This window comes from Aplidium turbinatum, chromosome 6, assembly GCF_918807975.1.
Source record: "Aplidium turbinatum chromosome 6, kaAplTurb1.1, whole genome shotgun sequence".
NCBI classification, from domain to species: domain Eukaryota; kingdom Metazoa; phylum Chordata; class Ascidiacea; order Aplousobranchia; family Polyclinidae; genus Aplidium; species Aplidium turbinatum.
In genome coordinates, this window is record NC_137477.1 from 8,526,735 (window position 1) to 8,548,019 (window position 21,285).

Here is a 21,285-nt window from a genome sequence, read left to right on the forward strand (position 1 = left end):
TTGCCAAAATATATTGAACTACAGTAGTTGAAAACCAAAATGCTTATTTGTAATAAAAGTTTCCTTGATCGTTATCAGACGCATTTGCCAAAATTACATCATTCACAATGACTGGTAGCAAGTCTGCTTGCATAACCCAGACAGTATATCAGTCATTTTTTTGAATTAATGTAAAAAACGACTGATTCGCTGACTGGGAAGTATGCGTTGAATAATAGCTGAAACATGGTACTGATTTTTCTAATTCTGTTTTCACTGATATCGTGCTCAAAACATATCAAACAAGTTGTGGCAGTGCTTGGCGCAAGGCGAGCGTGAATTTGCAGTGTAAACATTGCTTAACAAGTTGAAGGTTTCATCCTTCTGATCTGTCGTGTTACCCATCGCTGTGTTTTCAGCATTTTTAAACTTTCTTGATGATTGTTTCAATCATATCGTTGAAATTTTGTGTTTTGTAAGTTATATCTCAGATAGCAAAATCTGTCATGTTTACATTGATTCAACGTCGAAGATGAAAAGTAAAAGATGATTGATTTACTGTCTGGGATGTTACATTTATATTGTATGCCCTGCACTTGCAAGAATCAAACTTGCAACGGAAAGACCGTTCCTTGTGCGTTTTTAGACGTTTTGTGGTTGTTTTTTAGCGATATTAAAACGTCGCTTTTACGTTAGATATGCACAACAACGAATGCCTTGCACGTGTAATGATGTAAAGATTTTGAAACATTTTGTCAACGTACTTAAACATAAACAGTAGCGCAGAACGTTTCCTTGTTACTTTTTACTGTAAACGTTTTTGGCCCTGCTTCTGGATTGAGCACTTGATTTACGACGGCTGCATTTTATTTCCTGAAATAATACTTTGTGAATATTTTTGCTTTCTGTTATTTTGCTGTTGTAGCCTATATTATGTTTCAAGTAAATCACCTACTATTTTGTACATCACTTTCTCCGATGAGACGCATAGATTTGTTATGCGAAACGTTATTATTTGCCACTCCAACGACATCGACAACGAACTAAATATCCGACTGATTTCTGGCTGGGTAGCTTTGCAGCAGGCTACGTGGTCAAACTATCAACAAATTGCTATTGTATTTGCAGACTATACCTAATTTGTGAATTTTACAAACTTAATAATGATTACTCCACTTGATGTGTTGTCTCTTGAGACATGGATCCTTTTTGGGTCCGTTCTGCTCTTGCTTAGGTAAGCATACTGTGCTGTACTGTTTCTCTTGTGTAATATGACATCACCAACCACAACCGTGGTAGGATTTGTACGTTTGTTAGTGACTTGATTTCTAATTGCTAGTCATATGCTCATAGCATTATTGAGACATTTATTAAAAATATTCAAGTCTGAAAACATCCTTAATTTTTTATATGCAGACATGCTTAAATCTATCCATTAAAAATATACCTACACTCTACAGCTGTTTTTGAAACGTTTATTTAAATGTATCAATGATTTTCAAAAACAAAAATTAAGTGTATTTGCTACGTTGAAAATATTTACATCAAACTAGAACGAACATAAGAAACTGTCTTAACAGAACCAGCAAAGTATCTTATGCCCTAAAGTTCAAATAAGCAATAACAAGCTTCAGAAACCAGGCATAGATAGATTCCAGTGAATGTCACAACATAATGCTGTTTATAAAGTGTAAAAAATGTGAATCTCCCCCGGATAACAAATCAGTCGTTTTGCAGACGTTGAATCAATGTGAAAAACGACTGATTTGTTTGGGTCTATAAAAAGTTTCTGTCCCTTCATCTTTCAGGTTCTATATTCACAAGAAGTGGCAGGTGCTGAAAGATTTGAACATTCCACACGACCCTCCGTCCATTCTGGGGCTTGGGAATTTAAGCCCGTACTTCAAAGATCCGGATTATGTAAGGTGTTCAACTGTTCATCATGGTTTAAGTGGGGAGATGTATAAAGCATGTGGACAAAGAATGCACTATGCAGTAGTAGTAGTGGTAGTAGTAGTAGTAGTCCAGTTTTAGTCCGGTGTTGTCCCCGTTACCGAGGGTGGCCCGATTCACCTCCAAGTGCAGTACCTGCTGTCAAAAACAAAAACCCAAAGGGAATGAAAACCATAGGCGCCGACTTTTCAAAAAACCTTGGGGCGCGAGAAAGGTGATGACGTCATAACCATAACGCTATTTTACTCAATTAAAATAGTCATTGATTAAGCTTAGTGTCTTGTTTATATTGACACCTAGGTCGCAAACCGAATTTATTAGAACCGCTGCTTGAAACGATTAGTTTTACGCATGCAGTAGCTTACGTCTAGTCGTAAAATTTTTGATATTGTTAGCTCATAATTGGAACAGTTGGAAAAACAAGCCGATTCATTTCCTTTTCGTGCGAGTGAATAACAACGATCAAGACAGTGAAGTTATATATTACGAAATAAAACGCAAAAAAATCATGATCTCAAGCAGAGTGGAAACCAGCTATGAGTTTTATTAGCTTCGTCTTGCTAATTACTTACCTTCAAAGCGTTAACAACGGCGAAGTGTTTTCTCTTATGTTTTTTATCTAAAGTCTTTATAGTCTTTTATCGAATCCCGTATATACTCGAGTATAGGTCAAGATGTTCGCAAGTGATTTTCACCTCAAAAAGACAGGTTCAACTTATACACGGGACAAGCTCGGCAGTTTTCAAAATGAATACATTTTTGCTGTGGCAAAATCATTGCCAACATAGATTACGGAGTGTGCAATGGCGTCGGTGGAACTAAAAGTTTTGAATACGATTATATGCGATTATTTGCAGTGATTCAAACTTAATTTTCAAATGTAATGATTTCTATCGATTTTAAACTTTATGCACTTGAAGAGCAATATACAAAGCTCACGAGACAAAACAGCGGAAAGAGCTGTTTCAAGAGATCATTTTTTTTTATTTTTGCGTGTAGGATGTAATCGTTCTAATTACGTAACATTCCATGATCGTGGAAGTCGATGTCAAACCTTAGCGGCTGCATAAAACAATGATGTCAGGTTAGTTAGGTGATAATAGCGGTAAGAGACGTTGTTAATGCAAGCAATATCTGCGACCAAGTTAAAAACCTTTTCTTTTATCGATTTTCGATTTAATTCTCACACATCGTGAAAAAAACAATGCGTTCTGTTGAATCATAATTGATCTCACAGCGGGAAGACCTCATTGAAAATAGCGCGTCTAATTTAGCTGGGTTTACTTAATATTGCTGTGAATAGTTACGTGACTATTCCAGCAGCGTAAGTTACTCTACCTTCTACTTTGAAATTTCGATACCGTATGAGAAAGCCATGCGATCAGCTGCTGTTTTGCGGGCAAGAGCAACGTAGGCTTTTCTTGCTTTCGGCATCTAAATCTCTTTCGCGAAGTGTTTTATCTTTAAAACACCACTTGTAATAACCATTTTTGTTGCCCCTCAACCATAAATTTAAGGGGGGCGCCGGCCCCCCCGGAAGTCGGCCCGTATGATGAAAACAGCTTAGTTTTGACATCTTTATGATCATCATTTTCAATGTGCTTATTTTAAAATAGAAAAGCTTACCCAAAAGTACGCGTAGCTGCAACTGAATTTTCAGATAGGATTGTAATAAAGTATGGCGTTTGACCCTATTCATAATTACTGTAATCGAGGTGATAAAGTCCCAGCTAGCAAATGTTGCCCTTGTTCAACGTAGAAACGATCTAAAAAGTGAAAATTATGCAAGCTGGGTTAGATTCCACAGAATTAAAAATTGCACAAAATTTGCCAAACGTTGATTTGTCGTGATATTTGTAGAGTTTCAACGAAATAATTTCCTTCCATGTTTCAGATTTTCAAACAAGATCTAATCCTGAAAAAGAAGTTCGGGCATGTGTCTGGGTAAGTTCGTTTGCGTCACTTGCATGAAAGTAATTTTTACGCAACTTATCGACATTTTGTTCTGTTTTCAGCCAGCAAAATTGGTCTTAGAATCGCTGCAGAAATGACCAGTTTTTCTAGCCGGGTTCATGCGGACGGTTGTGAATATCTTCTATAGATCTGGCTATCGTATGCCATGTATTTGCAAATCACTTGCACTAAAAATAACATTACAGCTAGATGATAGGAATCTGTTGTTTCAGAAATTACTTCGGGGTGGTACCAAGGATTCGTATCAGTGATCCTCAGATTTTGAAGCAGATTATGATCAAAGAGGCTTCTACTTTTCGAGACAGACAAGTATGAAGGTTGTCCAACTACGATAGGCTTATTTTGTTGATGTATTGTACGATTGCAGCAGTGTACAAACTGTACATCCTGTAAAATTCTCTGCAAAAGTTGAAGTTTGCAAAGTTGCGACAGATCATGTCTTTGAAGCCGAAAATGTCTCGTTCGTAAAGGCGTCTTCACCCCTGCACAGTTTATCAGCCAGTCAGAAATTATTCTTTTTTGCATTTGGCAGACGTTGAATCAATAAAAAAGGACTTATTTGGTGATAGAACAGTAATTGCACGTTTTTGATTTATCATTGTGGACTGTGGACATCGCTAAATTGTTTGACGTCATCTTAGGTGCTTCGGTAGGCTTATTTTATGTAAATCACACCGAGTATCTATGCAGAACACTCACTACCTTCAACCGTTTATCACCTGAAAACTAGCGACCAACACTAACTTTGGAAACCCGGACAGCAAAATCCGTCATTTTTACATTGATTTAACGCCTGCAGACGTTGAATTAATGTAAAAATGACGGATTTTTCTATCTGGCAAAGCTATTTTTGAAGACAAAGCTGAGTGCAGTTTTAATTGGATTGGGTGATAAGAAAGCGGGTTCCACATTTTTTGAAACCATTTTTAAGCTTAATTTGCCATGATTTTGTGTTATAATTTTAACTTTGATTTCGGCATTAATTCGATTTGACATGCTCCAGAACACGTTCAATAGACTCAACGGGAAAGAAATGAACACTGCCTTAACAGCAGTCCGAGGTGACCAGTGGAAGCGAATAAGGTTTGGTTGGTTTTGGATATTTATTCTCGGATTGACAATGCCTTTGATAGGCTATTCCTGGCAATTTCGTATGGTAGAGGCTTAAAACCACTGCCGCAGGATCGGTTACCGAGATAGATAGAGCGAAGTTTCCGATTGTTGTTGCAGTGTTGTTGCCGGGAAATTATTCCATCCACTAGATGCCGCTGAATGAAGAGCAGTCATGAAATGCGTTGCTCAAGCGCACAACCCGAGAGCCAAACTTTGTCGTTTAATCTTGAGTCGAACGCTTAACCACTGAGCTAACGTAATGGTCTCACCGTGACATAGCTATGCTTTCCGTATAGTTGTGATACTGTTTGAGATATTTACCGGTCCTTATTAGCTTTTGCTTTTTGTCTTTCGCTGCGCAGAAGGGTGATGCGCATGATAATTTATGTAAGATTGTACGTTTTTGTGGAGAGAATTTTAACGTCCAAGAAAAGTAATTTGTATTATAATTTTTGTCTTCAACGTATGCGTGACAAAAAAGAAAGCTACAATGTGGTATGCCAGCACTCTAATGTTCAAAATCGGATAACACAAAACTTTGGCTCGGACATAAACAGTTGTTTGTATTATAAAATAGATGCCCACCTAGTTCTTTCAACGTTTGCAGACGTTGAATCAATGCAAAAAACGACTGATTTGCTATCTGAGTTATTGTCTAACATTGTGCCATGCAAATTGCTACGATTCTGTTCTCAACAGAAACACACTTTCTCCGACTTTTTCAACTTCAAAACTGAAGGAAATGCTCGGAATCATCGAGCAATGCACTGACAAGATGGTCGATAATTTTTATAAAATTTCCAACCAAGACAATGGACAGTTTGACACAAAAGAGTAAGTGAGAAAAGATACAGGTTGATATTTACCCGGATTTGAGATAAATATCGGTGGATTTACACCATGATTCACATGCAAGCATATCCCATGATGCTTTGTGGTCTGAAATGCAGTAGTTGAAGAATCCACGCTTACCTGTCCAAGTGACCTGTATAACGCGTCATTGTTTCTATTTTCTTAACAAAAGTGACTGGTTTTTACTGCACAGCAACAGAAAGTACATAGTCCGATGACTAACAATAAGAAACTCACTAAATAAATAGCTGCAATAATATCAATGCATCTGGTTTTTGAATTCCGTATTTGAATAACTAATTTGATATCACCGCAAACGAGTAAATAAGCCTTTGTTACAAAAATTTCTGTCATTCAAATAAATACGAACAAAGGTCTTGTCAGCTATTGAAAGGCCTTATTGCACTAGTAAGTTATAGTAGGGATTAGATTTGCGTTTCAGTGCATGACCGCTCATGGTCTTTTTTGTATTTTCAGTGTTTTTGGGAAACTTTCAATGGATGTGATATGCTCCGCTGCTTTCAGTGCCAACGTCCACACTCAGGTGAGCATAAGGGAAGCATCCCGTTGGTGATGCTTCCAAGCAGTGTGTGTACTGTAGTGTACACTCATGACATTTTGAAGACGTTGGTGATGCTAGATTATTAGTTACGTAGACCTCGTTTTTTGGCCGTTTTATACGCTATAGCAGTGGTTCTTAACTGGGGGACACGCCCCCTAGGGGTGCGTCAACCACTTTTCGTGGGGACGCGAGCTCTACTACGATATATATCATACTGTTTTCGCATTGTGTTTGTTCAAAGTGTTCAATTTTACCAAGCTGGGGGGTTATAAAGCTCGAGCTCTTTGCAATCGTCTATGTAAGTGAAAGGACACGATCTGATCATAATAACTTACCTGGCTTTTTCACACAAATGTTTGATGGTTGTCCGAAAAAACATGCTTATTGAAACTTTGATATCCGAGCTCTACCTCTGGAAGGGTTAAGTTGAACAAGGAAATCCGATTTGTCTTGAAGTTCAACCCACTTCTAAGTAGGCTAAGAGTTCAAAGAACTGGAACTAGAAATTATCTTTCTGTTTAGTCTACTCGCATATCTCAACTCAGGATATTCAAATACCAACAGTGCTCGGATCCAAATATCGTTGTGAACCTTCATTTTCTGCTGCAGTTGCTGTTAAGATCAAAGACAGGCGGAGAGTTGAAGACTTAAGTTACGTTGCGCAATTTCTGGAGTTAAATCTCGCATTAAAAATGTAATTGCTGAGAAGCAATTTCAAGTACGGTATCACGACCTGACGGTATTTTACCGACAGCGACATGTACGTGGTACAAAAATACACAAAAACAGAATTGCTTTTAGTGTTACATTTTTTCAAAATTGGCGGCGCAAAAATGCCGGCGCAAAGCATGTAACCATTCCTAAAAGGTTAAGAACCACTACGCTATAGCAACTGATCGCTGAAAATCCTCATGTTTTAAAGATACTGACAAAAACTTAAGGAGATGTTTGGTAATGAAAAATTGTTGCTGTTGCTTGCAGTGTGTCCGTTAAGCCTATTTACGCTTTCTCGTTTAGCTAAGTCTATCTGCGTCACACTGCAAGACTTATCTTTTTTGCTTATGGATTTTCCAGGACGGGGATGATTCTGAACTTGTTCGAAAATCAAAAAAATGTTTCGAAAGAATGGCCTTCCGAAGCCCACTCATGGTTGTGTTCAGTAAGTGTACCGTGTGTGTTTAATGTCTTATCGTTTAAGGTAAATCGTAAATGAAACTGTACCAGCTACACTGCATTTCACGATGTTACATTTACAGTAATGGTGGAGCGGCTAACAAATAGTTACTGTATCTCCAAACACTTCAAGTCGTAAACAATGAGCAGGGAAAGTTAAAGACTACCGCTACGTGCTTACGTACATAATAAAATGCGTAACGTCGCAATGTACAAACGCGCAATAAAATGCGTGACGTAGCAACGAACACTTTAAAAACATTTATTTACATATTAAATAAAAGAATTACTTTTTCGGCATGCTTTTTTGTTTAATTAAGTATTAATTTTTTTTGATGTCACTTCACTTTGTATCTTACAATCCAGTACATTATCACGGCTTATGGGTCGTGATAATATACTGGACTGTAAGAAGTTATGAAAGTAAGAAGACTGGAAGTTATGGGCCGCGTGCCGAAGAGGGTCACAAATTGTGATTTACATAACAGATTAAAAGTTAGTTTATGCAGTCTGTAGGTATCTTCACCGTAGGCTTTTTTAGAAATTGTGTACAAAGTAGAAAAGTAGTACAGTGTACTGTACATTGTACAATGTACTATCCATCAAAGAGTGGCTTATTTTTTGTACGATGGGGTGTCTGAATAGAAAAAGTTTATGAGACTCTACTGTATTTCCTAGAAGAATGATTTGTTTTGCAATGAGTTTCCTGGTCAGGCGTATTGGATTGTAAGTTGTAACCCACACTACTAGTTGCTGGAACCGTTACATTGTAAATCCGAACTCTGTATTATTTCTAGCGTTGTTTCCGTGGACAGAGAAGATAGCGGAGAAGCTGAATTATAGCATCTTTCCCAAGGATTTGTTGAGGTACTACAACAGGTTTACGCAAACCGTCATCGAAAATCAAAAACATTCAAAAGAAAATCCGGTAAGTGCCACCACAATGTTGCCCCGCATAGATTTCATTGCACTTGACAGATCATTTCAAAGTCTTAGTCCAGGTGTAGCTAAATATTTTTTATTACTTTTGGTGCCAAGTGTAGCTATAGGGGTGCACTGATCATCATCCAAATTCAGTTTTATCTCCAGTAGTTAGTGGTGACCGATTCTTTCCTTGCAGCAATAGTTTTCACTTCTTTTCTCCATGTCATTCTTGAAAGTTAAGGTGAAGTAGCAATCCAGTTTTAACATTCAATGTTCAGTGGAAATTTTACCCTTTGTTACTCCGCTACCCACTTCTATATAATATCAAGTATACTATAATGCACTATATACTATTCCATCAAGTTGGAATTTGATTCCCGCTCAAGACAACATGGATATGCACCAGTGATAATCCCAAACAAGGGTGAAACCCGAATATGGCGACTTCCATTTTTGTTCGATGGTGGCCATGACGAGTTGTATATATCCAGCCAGTAAATCAGTCGTATTTTTAAATTGATTGAAAGTCTGCAGACGTTGAATCAATGTAAAAATACAACTAATTAACGGTTGTTGGGATATGTACCGCATGCGTGTCCATTTCCCTTCTCTGTCAATTAACGCGTGAGGTCCGTCTGTTTTAATTGCAGAGAGTTGACATCATGCAGCAGATGCTTAAGAACGAAGTCAGTGAAGAAGTTGTCAAAACAGGAACTTCTAAAGGTAGACACCACAGCACATGCATGTAACGGATATAGACCCAGACAGCAAATCAGTCGTTTTTTACATTGATTCAACGTCTGCAGACGACGTAAATGTAAAAAACGATTGATTTGCTGTCTGGGAATGCTTGGACAGTAGTGAAATCGATTATATTCTTTGACCTTGCGCTTGCAACTGATGACAGCCTGATTTTTTGAGGTATCCATGCGAAAAGTAGTTGCAATTCTGCAATCAGAGTTTGTATTATTTAATACCGCTCATTCAAAATATATATTTTTATTTGCTTGCATATTGTTGTTTGTGACATGGTAAAATTTTGCGCATGGCGCAAGCTATGTAGCTTTTTTTTTTATTCTAAAACGATGGAGCTTTCAAGATCTGTATTTAGGTTTAACAAGGACAGAAATAACTGGGAATTCCATCTTGATGATCATTGCTGGATACGAAACGACAGCGAATACTTTGATATTTTTCACATATTGCCTCGCTACGTCCAAAGAAGTTCAGAAAAAATTGAGACAAGAAATCGAGGATTCGATAGAAAATCACGTAACTGCAAACTTGTGTATTTCACAGTCTTAATCCCACAGTGTCCTCTATTCGCACTACAATCCTCTACTAACATGTAAACTGTAGGCAGTTATTGACAACTCTTTCTACACGGTTTTCTGTGGCTGCACAAGCGCACATCATATATGAAACTAATACAGTAGCATGTATTGTAACCTACCTTGAGCTTGTAGGTACCCCTTGGTAACGTGCACGTGAACCATACTGCACTCTTTGCATCACGAAAACTCACGCTTTGCTATAGGATTGCTGTTTTTGAGTTCTGTATTTTATACGTTTCGAAACGGTTGGTAATAATTTATTTGATGAGCATGCCTCGATGCAATTATTGTTTAGGGCGGTCTAACATATGAAAGTATAAACAGCATGAAGTACTTGGACATGTGCATGAAGGAATCGCAGAGGCTTTATGTCAATCTCCCGAGGTGATTAAATTAATAGAAAATACTGTTTTAGTAGGCTTGACAAGGGCTACAAGTATAGCCGAAAACGTTCACACTCTTTGTTTTCTTTTGTAACATGATTTATGACGTGTTGTTGCTTTCGTTATGAGTCAACAAAGTAGCCTCTCTACCAAGATGTATTTCTACTAGGTAGTTATAACTGACTGTTTATTAAGAATTAAACTGGGCTAGGGTTAGAACTGGGTTCTTAACGAAGCGAAATAATAATCTGCAGCAAAATTTAAACAAGAACTTAAGTCTTAAGCCATTGGCAGCATGACTTGCAAGGGAGGGATTGTCTTTTTTTGCATGTCATCGTCTTCACGCAACAACTTTTCTTTAGCAAACTTTACAACAATTTTTAACGTTTCTTAACGTTACGTTTTCTTCTCTATAGACGAACCTAAGTAGTTCCCAAACTACTTTCTTGCTCATACCAAGCAACTGCCCAGACAGAAAATCTTCCTTCTGATTTCTTCAGCAGATCTACCCACTGATCTTCAAACTTTCTTGTCCTCTCATTTAGAATAATTAGAAAAACTTCATCCCATTGCCAACCTACTTTTACCCCTGATTAAGAACCACATCGTCTGGTTTTGATAAACATTTTTTTTATAGAAACTCACGCTACACAGATGAAGAAATAACAGTCAGCGGAGTAAAGATCCCAGCTGGAACCCATGTGGATGTTCCTGTGTACGGGTTGGCTCATGATGAGGAATATTGGGATGAACCATGGGAGTACAAACCAGAGAGGTAGATCTTCATCGCTTCTTCTGACTGATGTTTGTAGCAGTATCTTCCTTGTGTTCCGCTGCGTTAGATCTACATACTTGTTGACTGTAGGCATAATTTGTTGTGTGCATACACCTTTGCTTAATTTTTGCTTGCGCCTTTACCTGCGAGAAAGAAGCCTTCTCAAATGAAAAGCAACATTCTAGTTTTCTTAAGTTTAGTGCAATGTTAGATGCCATCGGGTAGTTGCAATTTTATGTTCAATAATTTGGTGGTGTGAAAATGTATTTTTAATCCCAGTTCAGTAAACAAAACAAAGTATAAAGACAAATGATGATAGCATCAAGTTTGTTAGAACGGGATAGGGAAACTTAGTTGAGCAATCTGAACGTAGCTTAAAGTGTTTATGGACGGCTTTGAAGGGCGCTTTACTTTGCATTCTTACTTTTTTTGTTTACTAGTGTTTGTAGCAGATAAAATCCTCGCTTGCAGGCTACAATTTGGACGCCCAAATATTGTGAATTTTACACTGTCTGTTCTATTTGTACGGCATTAAACTAATAGAAGCAAATAATGTTAGAGTAGGGTATTTAGGACATGGTTACCCCAAAATTCCTGAATTTCAATCTTTGATTTCCGATCCTTTAGCTGTTTATACAGAAATCTCACAGTGGTACTTGAATACGCTACTTTTTATGTCCATCCAGATTGGCGGGGTTATGACAAAGTGGTTTGCATCTTCTAACATTTCATAAAACGACTGTTAACTTCCACTTTACACTTGCACTCATATTAAGCCATTAAAACTGAAACCTTATGAAACTGCACCGGGTTGGATAAGTAGATGATATTCTGAGATATCCTTGATGACTTGACTGAGATGATTCCCTCAAGGAACTTCAGGCTATTTTGAGTCACTGTATTGTACGAAACTTCACGTTTATCATTTACTAACTGAAACGCGTTTGAAGAAAACACTTTCAGGCAGTCTTGCATACTTGTAGAAGGTTTGAATCACTGATACAGGTCCAGTCGCTTTGAGTGTAGTCGAAGAAGGATTTCCAGCTAACTATTTGGCTTGGTTATGTTCTACCGTTTTTGTATTGAACTTATGTAACTTTTATCTTCATAAATTACCCACCAAAGCTAAATTTGTTAGTTTTCAGGTTTGCGGACATGAGCAAGATAGATCCAATCATTTTCCAACCATTCGGTGCCGGTCCACGTAATTGCATTGGACAGAGATTTGCAATCATTGAAGTGAAAATGACGATTTGTAAACTGATTCAACATTTCTACCTCGATACGTGTGAGGACACACCGGTAAGCTGACCAAGCTAAACCAACGGATTTTTGTACACAATCATGAGTTCAATCACTCTTTCGCTTCAACAAGCTTGAGCATAAACATTATGAGAATACTAAAAATTGAATGAGGCTGTTTACCAGTCATTTAGTTAAATAACATGATGCGTTCGTCTGGTGCGAACTAAGCTGAACTATCACAAGATGTATATTGTATAAGGTCGGAATAACAGCAGAGTATCACCTCATTGAATGTAACTCAATAACACTGAAGATGAAAACAGTTTAGTTTTTGAAACCTTTGCTGAACATAAGTTTAGTATCTACATTTTGGGCCTTTATTTTTTGATCATCCTAGTTTTTGATTTTAAATAATAACTCACATTTTTTGGTCTTATCTTCAGTCTCCTCCGCTTGCCATGGAATTCAAAGGTAGCATGCGGCCCAAGAAGACAGTATTCCTCAGGGTGTCACCGATGAGGAATATGTCGAATGGAGAAACTCCATTAGAAAAGCATGCGTAGCAATTCCATCCAACCAAGAGTCAAAGCTAATATCGAAACATATCCACACAACAACCATCGTCTGTCTTGACAGCTTGTCTTTTACAAGACAAAAACTACCCAACTAGTTGAAGCCGTACTTCTTAACATTGATTTAACGTTTACAAATGAATGTAAAAAGGACGGATTCTGCGAGCTGTGTCGGACATATAGCAATCCTACGTATTAATTTATTTTTTGTTGCATGCAGACAACCCACGTTTTAATCAAACCCATCATTTTTTTAATATTATGTCTATGAACTTGTTTTTCTCTGAATTGTTCTGTCACATGCATTAGCCTATTTGTTTATCCTTCTATTTTAGACTTTATCTAAGTCTAATCAGAACTTTTGTAAATCCCTAAAAGAAATACATAGTTGAACCACCCCCACTGATATGCAGGCCAGGCTAAAGGCTGACAGCATTTGCATTGGCATAAGGGTTTCAGGTGATGCCTACTTCTGGACTCGCAGTCCGAGATTGTTTGTGGGTCCGGGCTGGATGAATCAAAAAGCCACGTTCTCAAATGACCACCAATCTAATCATGAAAAGAATGGTCTGTCATAGAGGTGTTGGCCAGAACTAGGCTAACGTATTGTTGTTTTTTTTTTCTATTGGGAAGGGCCGGACTAGCTCATTAACTGTGGAAACGTTCTGTTTTATGAACTTAGTAAGTTTATCTTGATTTGTGTTTTGTTTTTTAGCACTGTGTTCCACTGTGCAGTCGCAGTAGGCATGCCTAATGCAATGCTATAGACTACCATTGTAATTTATAAACGTTTTAATTATTTGTGTCACTAATTATTTCAATTTCTTCCTTTTTTAGGCTAACTGCAGATTTTTTTAAATACTTTTTGTTAATAAATTCTCTGAGGCAAGTGTTGTATGACTTTGTGCTAGTAGTAGCCTAGTCCAATCGATTGCCAATTTTCCTTGTGTGCAGAACTGAAGCGACTTCATCCATCCCTTTTTTTTCATTTTCCCATGTGCTTCGTGTCACTAATTTATGAATAGGCCTATCGCGTCTAGGCATCACATGGACGACATGTAACATTCCTCAAATTGTCTACTCCGGTGGTTCTCAACCTTTTATAGATGTCGACTTCCTATGTTGATTTTAAATATCTTGCCACCCCCTTTCCCCGACTAACTAGGCCTAACTTATACCTTCAGCAAGATCAATGTCGATGTTCGCGACAAACAAAGTCGATGGTCGCGACCCCCACGAAACTTTGACCCACTCTCTTGGGAACCACTGACGGATAGAAATTTGCAGAAGCACAGCCTACAGGCTACAAAGGTTGAGTAGCCTAGGTTTCATCCTAGGCTAGACTAGTATATGACTGGAATGGAAATATAATCATAGTGGACTGTTGAGTGCTGCGAGGCTGTCATGAGTTTTAAAGCAGTTACATTCCATCAAAAAGCTACCGTATTTTAACCACAGTTTTGACAGTTTGACATTGCCACAGTTAGTAGGGTGGCAATTGACTAGTAGCCTAGACCGTATGGTCGTCTCGTTGTCTCCCTGTCGGTATGGGAACTTGTGTAACTTTTGTACTGTGTATATTGCATATTTCAAACATGTACCTATGTTCCTGTTACTGACAAATAAAACATTGATTGATTGATTGACTTTGTAAAACATCGTAAAAAAATAAACAGAAAACAGGTTTTGCAAAAAAAAAGCAGCACAAAGGACGGTAACACTGTAGCCTAGAATAGATTGTAGAGCAACTTTTGAACGTCCTTTCGTTTTCATTGAGAATTGTTTAATTATTTTAAATTAAAAAGTGATAAAGTTATCATTTCTGTAGAGTGGCAATTGCCTAGTTGACCGCATGGTAGGTTTGCTGTACTTTTCTCTAGGGGGGGCTGAAGCTGCTGTAGTATTGTGAGCATCTGGGGGGCGAAGCCCCCCAGTCCCCCCTTATGTGGGAGTAGGCTACGTTTAAAACTGGTAGTAACTTTTATAGGTCTCTCCTGTGTAAAAAAAATGACGCCAAAACACACATATTGTAAGAAACGAAGAACGGCAACAACAAAGCAGCTGTTCAGGAAACTAAAATGAAAACGAATTAGAAAGTGATATGAAAACGACAGTTTGTGAAAATGAGTTTTCACACGCTTCCGAAGATTGCTTTACGCTCAGGTTTTTCCCTATGAACTGTGTCATGAGTTTTTTGACATCGACAGTGTTCAAAATGTTTTGGTGGACATGCATCAACGCAAGATGAGTAGCCTAAGTCTTTGTTGTGTCATTGAGCTTCTCAACCACGTTTTCAGGAGTCTTAGTGCAGAAAAAGAAAGTTCTGATGATGCAGCTGAAACCAGGAGGTAAAGGCAGAGCTCCACGAATTTTCACGTTTCTATGAAAAGATCTAGTGTTGGAGGATTTAGTTGCGATAGTAGGCCTATCTCAGCAACCTTTTGAACGGAGTTTGCGGTTTTTCCACTTAGGCCTACAACATCGCTGAGCAATGTAAGTTTCGTTTTTAGGCGATCTTTTCTGATGGCATCGGGTAAGCGCTGATCTCAGTATCAGATCCTTCCTCACCGTTTGCACAGCTCAAAACGGCCTTCTCTCTGTTGGCTGCTGTAAACAGATCAACCTGGTCGAATCTTCGATCAAGCTCAGCTTGAACCAAATCAAGGGCTTCGGTGTATTGCAGTTTCCACGCTCCTTCTCCGCAGACGACAAAGCATCCGATTCCTTTGTGTTTCGAAATTTTGCTGGAGTTTGGCTCACTCGGGGATCCTTTGGTGTTTTTAGGTTATTGGCAGACGCAAAGACGTTCGCTGCTTCCACAAGCTTGGAAACGGATTCATCTTTTCTGAGATTTTTGATCCGTTCGCGAAAAATGGTGTTGGAGCCAAAGCTGAAAAGCAGAGATCTTCTTGTTTTGGAGCTGTCTTGCGACGGCTTCTGCAGGCTGAAAAACTTCACCTCTGCAGGTAATCGTAAAATAAAGTCTCATCGTGCGTGCTTATTTTATCAAGCTGAATATCTTTGCGCGTGCGTCTCCTTTTATTGCACTATCTTCTGTCATGTCGGTCAGACATTGCAACAGGGTAGGGTAGCACTAACAACACGAGCGAGGGCAGAAGCACGAACGCACCAACGAGTAGGACACAGACCCAGCGAATTGCAGGCAACTTCATCGGAACCAAAAAGCGACATAAATAAAGATTTACGTTTAGACGATTCACGAATTACAACTGCAACACCTTGAACGAAGTTTAAGGCATCGGCAATAAGCCTCACCTCCTTTACAACGTCTTGCAAAATCATATCGAGAGCATGATTACTGCAGTGAAAGTACAACGATCCAGGGCATAATGCTTTAAGTTTGACCCGCACTCCGTTATAACAACCAGATCTCTTGCTGTTCTATATGCTGTATGTGTAAAGTGAATATTGCAGAATGACGTCCAATAAACGATGAATCGCCGTGTTAGTATATATTAGTAAGGAGGGTGGCTGGAGCCGCTACTGCGAGGTAGCCTATAGCGCCCTGTGATCAACGACTCTTTATTGCGAATGATGAGCGCGATCACATGTAATGGGAACTCGATTCATCGTAGCAATAATTGCTCAAATAATTTTCTGAACACATGTTATGTACCTTAAATTGTCAGAATTTTCTAGGAGGGGGGAGGGGGGGGTGAAGCAATTATCGAAAATTCCAGGGAGGGCTGAATTAGCTCTAGGGGGGCTGAAGCCCCTTGAGCACCCCTACTTCCCGCGCCTCTGTGTCTCCCTGTTAGTATGGGAACTTATTGTAGGCTACGGTAGCCTACCACTTTTGCAGTGTAGGGGAAGGTCTTGACCTATGAACCGGGTTGACCCATGAGCCACCCCCTTTAAAAAAATTCTGTTGCACTCTAGCGCCAACTTGTACCATTTCTGAACGTGCTAATGACTCAGAAGGTTCCATGGAAAATTCTGGGTTAGAGCTGAAAGGCGTTTTTCAGTTGTTAAGAAATTACTGTTTTGAGCCTTCCAGAGTAAATTTTTGGTGCCATTGATTTTTTGTTCTGGTACCTAAAGTTTAGCTCAGTGCAGGAAGCTGTATTTCGGATATGCAATGGTAGGCATTAGTGCTGAATCTTAGTCAGACTGTGGCTAATAACTTGCTTTAATTTTTTAGTTCTGGTGCAAAGCATGCCAATCAGGTTGGTCTTGACCGATGAGCCACCTAGGAGCATGACTCTTGAGCCATGGTTCATGGGTGATGCCATTTATGTCATAGTATGTAGGACTGTAGCCTATAGGTTTATTTGCTGTAAGGTTTAGGCTAAGTGTAATTTAGCTTGTTAGGCTAGCCTACTCAGCTACTACTACGATAGTACTAGCCTGTTCCTGTAGTTAAACGAACAGACCAAAGCTGTAGACCTCTTTTCAAAATGTTGCACAATGACTTAATAATTTTTTAATCTCTTTTAAATTTACATTTATAGCTTACTTAAACTATAGCTTAGCCTACTTATATGTTATTAGCATAAAAATCAAAGCACGTCACCTAGACCAAAGTTAAGCAAAAAATGGGGAGACTTCACTGGCTTTGAAATGTCAATGGCACAGCTAAGATGTTCTCCAGAATAAGAAAGCAATACGTGCAGCAGCAAGAGATAACAATGTTGACCGAACCACGCTATGCAGCACAAACAAGGCAGGCATAACACCAGAACTGGTGAGGCCATTTCCACATGCTTAACTGAGAAAAAAATGACAAACCGTAGGCCTAAGCAAGTAAAATCAGCAGTCATCACTGACTCGCCGGCTAAAGCAGCAGAAAATGCTACCACACTCAATGCTGCTGAAGATGTAAGCCTCCAGGTTGCTGCAAGAAAATCTGCTCAGATGGGACAAAGAAAAAAGAGAAATCTTTTTAAAGTGCTGTCAGACGATTCGTAAAGTGAAGCTGAAAATGCAACTATTCTGCATCTTAATGACAACAGTTCGGATGAAAATGAGGTGGACGACACGATCAATGATTCGAAAGATGAAACTACGGTTAGCATTGGGAACTTTGTGGTTGATAAGTTTTGTGAGAAGCGGGACGTGCACTATATGGGAAAGATCACAAAAGAAAAAGATGATGTAAAGGTGTCATTTTTGAGAAGCAATCCGAAGGGAAATGATTTTGTTGAACCTGTTGTTGGAGACATTCACTCTGTGCAAATATGTGATGTCGTATTGTTACTTCCTCCACCAAATCCTTGTGGCCCCATTATATGGACACAAGGGATCAAGCATTTCTCTGTAGATTGAACCTGCTACAACATTGAATAGGTTTTGTCTATGAATTCCTGGGTTTTGTGTTAAATGCATAAACTGAGGACAATTTCTTTAGCAGCATCTAATGTGTTTTATTAATCAGATATCAACTGAAGAATCTTCCCCCCCCCCCCATCAAAATCTGTAGATTTTCCGTCCTGCCTAGCAACGCCCCAAATGGGGTGGGGGAGGGAAAATGGTCTGCTGAAATCTTTCCCCCACTTGTGCTCAGCCAAACTATTTCCCTCTTCCACCCTTACTTTGAGCTATGTTAGGAGGGGCGAAAAAACTACGGATTTCGCTGGGGGGGGGGGGGGGTTGTTCAGTTGGTCCATTAATAGTACCTTTGTAGCCTACTGTAGGCTACTTTTTGTATGCTTGTGTTTTTTTGCGTCTAAAGTACATTTCATAACAGCAATCAAACAAAATTGGTTGATTTAATTGCAGTGGCTTATGGGACATTTAGAATGGTTCATGGGTCATTACCAGCATGACCCTTGAACCACTTTGGAAACTTTCAGGAAAATGTTTATAACTGTTGCGCTATTAAAGGTATTGATCTGAAACTTGCCTATGATCTGCCCCAATAGTTATGTTAAATCCTTTACAAATTTGAGCGTTCTACCTTTAGCAAAAAAAAAGTTAACGCAAAAAAGCTAAAAAGTGGCTCGTAGGTCAAGACCTTCCCCTAGCCTATAGACAATAATAGACTAGCCTAAGTTATAAGTTACCAGTAGGCTACAACTTGTAGGCTTATATTGATTGATTGAATGAATGTTTATCCTCGGACTGGGAATCTTCTTGCAGAGCTTAATCCTGATAGTTTCACATACTTGTAGAGGCTTTGAATCAATGACACAGACCCGTACGCGAATTTTTTTCCCACGAACTTTCTGTTACCGCACTTCGCATATAGGCTAGAGTTTGTTTTAATATCGTGTGAATGCAAACATTTTTTCGTTGCCGTGTTTAGTTCAGTGGTTTCATCTTGTGCCTAATGTTTGTGAGAACCACGGTTCGACGCCCATCGAAGTCAAATTTTTTTCTTTAAATTAAATTTTGCAGTGCACAAAAGCTTTTCAAGAAAAGTAGGGTTAATGGGTTAGGGTTAATTCTTGATCAATTCGGAAAATCTTACTTTTGGAATGACCAGAATCAATTTCCTTTCTCAACTTTTTTAAACTAGGTGTGTCTCCAGGCTTTGTTTTTTTTTCAAGTTTAATGTTTAGATTTGGACCTGGAGGGCAAAAATTGGCTGCTGACTTTGAAAATCGCGCGAAAAAATGAATTGGTAAAAACAGTTAGGCTACCGCTCATGGTAACCAGTAGGCCTAAAGGCTAAAATTACAGAAATATGCAAATGAAACAGAAAGTTTGTGAGGAAAAAAATCGCAGCCCGGTCACTGATCGAGGTTGACAGAGTGAACTTTCCCATTGTTGAAGTCTTGTTGCCGGGAAATTATTCCATCCATTAGGCTAGATGCCGCTGAATGAAGAGCATTTGACCTACTGTTTTTGGCAAATAAACCATTGTTTAACCTGTAAGGAAAAAGGGTAGGTTTCGAAATGGTGACACAATTGACAAGGAAGAAAAAGAAGCATGAGCTGTGAGGAGAAATGTAGCCTATTTGTTTCGAAAACGTGAAATTAATATTTCTTCTTAATTCTATGGTGATGTGTAATGGTTTACCGTTGCATCATCCCAAATCCTACCCACGTTAATAAAGTTGCCAGTTTTAAGTTATATTTTGTTTTGCCTTTGCTGTCAAAAAGTCACCAAAGTGACAGATAAAATACTGTTGTATTATGATTGCTTTTTGCTATAAAAGATTGCCCATAAATAGTCTACTAATCTTTTCAAAAAAGTTTATTATCTTCATAGCATATCGGCTATATTCAATTTGTTTTTAGTTCGAGCTGTCTCAACAAATGTCATACATTCCAAACAAAACACAGATAAAAAAATATGTAGTAGTAGCAAAACAAACACGTTAAAACGTATATGATTTTACGTGAAATACAAATGAGATATAATTTTTTTTTTGATTGCACACGTTTAACATGAATTTGTAAACAAATAAGCTTTTTGTAGTCTACAAATGGAAAAAAAAAAGTATTTTCTTTTTTTGTTATAAAGCTGTTGTGACCGTGCCAAATTTTGTTTAACTTATTAATTTATTTCGGTCTCAAGCTCGTTTTAACGTTTTTGTTTTGTAGCTTTCACCTTTTTCTCGACCTTTGCTATATTGACGTGTATTGTTTTTGCTGTGGTGGTCCGAATTAATAACAACTCAACTGAACTAAAATATTTTTCTTGTCAGCAAAAAGTTTTTAATTTGGCATCACTCCAAATTGCTCGCAGTTATAAACGTGAAAAACCTGTTTCAAACTGTCACTCATTGGTGTCATGTCGTAACGAATATGTGTGTGTACTGTGTACTGTAGTAGTGACTAGCGTTTGAGAGGGACACGTGCTAATGTACATTATGCTTCATTGTTTTTGTGCGTTGATGGACAAGCAGTTTCAAGTAATCGAGTCGAAGAAACTCAACTTAGACGGTACGATAAATTGAGTTTTAATGTGGCCCAATGTACAGTAATGAAAACCTTTAGGGTGACCTGGCAGGATCAGAAGATGAAGATTACAGCTGGCAGGTCACTTACTGCCTTACAAATAAAAGAAATTAACAATATTCTTTGGAAGTCAAACCATGGCATGAGAAAACGGAATCGGCAAGCAAAAACCTTTCTCCACCAATTAAAGCAGGACACTGAAGCATGGTACAGTACAGAAACACAAACTGCATTTGAATTAATAAATTTAAACACGAATTAAATGAGGGGCAATAATGTTTGGAAAAACCAGGTTAATGGTGTTCGTATGTCCAAGGTTTCTGTTAAGCTAAGATTCAAAATCCCTAGTACTGCAGTGGTTACAAAACAATTTTAAATAAAATAAAAAAATAAAATAAAAAGTGTTTTCATTTTTTTTGACAACTGTCTTTTTTGCATTTAGACTGTGTTGCACATGGATTGAAGTGTTTGTCCATTTCATAAGGTACTGGTATGCTCTTCAAGAGCTTGCAGTTGTACTCAGTAGCCTACATTGTAAAAAACGAAACTCATGCTATAACATTCTTTTTTACAGATATCT

General features: G+C 38.3%; 1 protein-coding gene across 2 annotated transcripts; it reads left to right on the plus strand.

Moving 5' to 3' along the window:
• The first annotated feature begins 1,107 nt into the window (after positions 1–1,107).
• LOC145771557 (cytochrome P450 3A11-like) lies at positions 1,108–14,481 on the plus strand. Of its 2 annotated transcripts, none has more exons than XR_014289243.1 (15): positions 1,108–1,213; positions 1,788–1,899; positions 3,827–3,876; positions 4,119–4,215; positions 4,910–4,989; positions 5,719–5,853; positions 6,349–6,415; positions 7,508–7,592; positions 8,404–8,534; positions 9,181–9,253; positions 9,642–9,802; positions 10,160–10,248; positions 10,885–11,022; positions 12,161–12,324; positions 12,711–12,846. XR_014289243.1 is itself a non-coding variant. In XM_082583258.1 (15 exons), the coding sequence occupies exons 1-15, from the start codon at positions 1,143–1,145 to the stop codon at positions 12,828–12,830; spliced, it is 1,566 nt and encodes a 521-aa protein (XP_082439384.1). In that variant the 5' UTR covers positions 1,108–1,142; the 3' UTR covers positions 12,831–14,481. The 2 variants fall into 2 exon arrangements, 1 of the variants encoding a protein (XP_082439384.1); XM_082583258.1 differs by having other exon boundaries at positions 12,168–12,324; positions 12,711–14,481.
• The last annotated feature ends 6,804 nt before the right edge of the window (positions 14,482–21,285 follow it).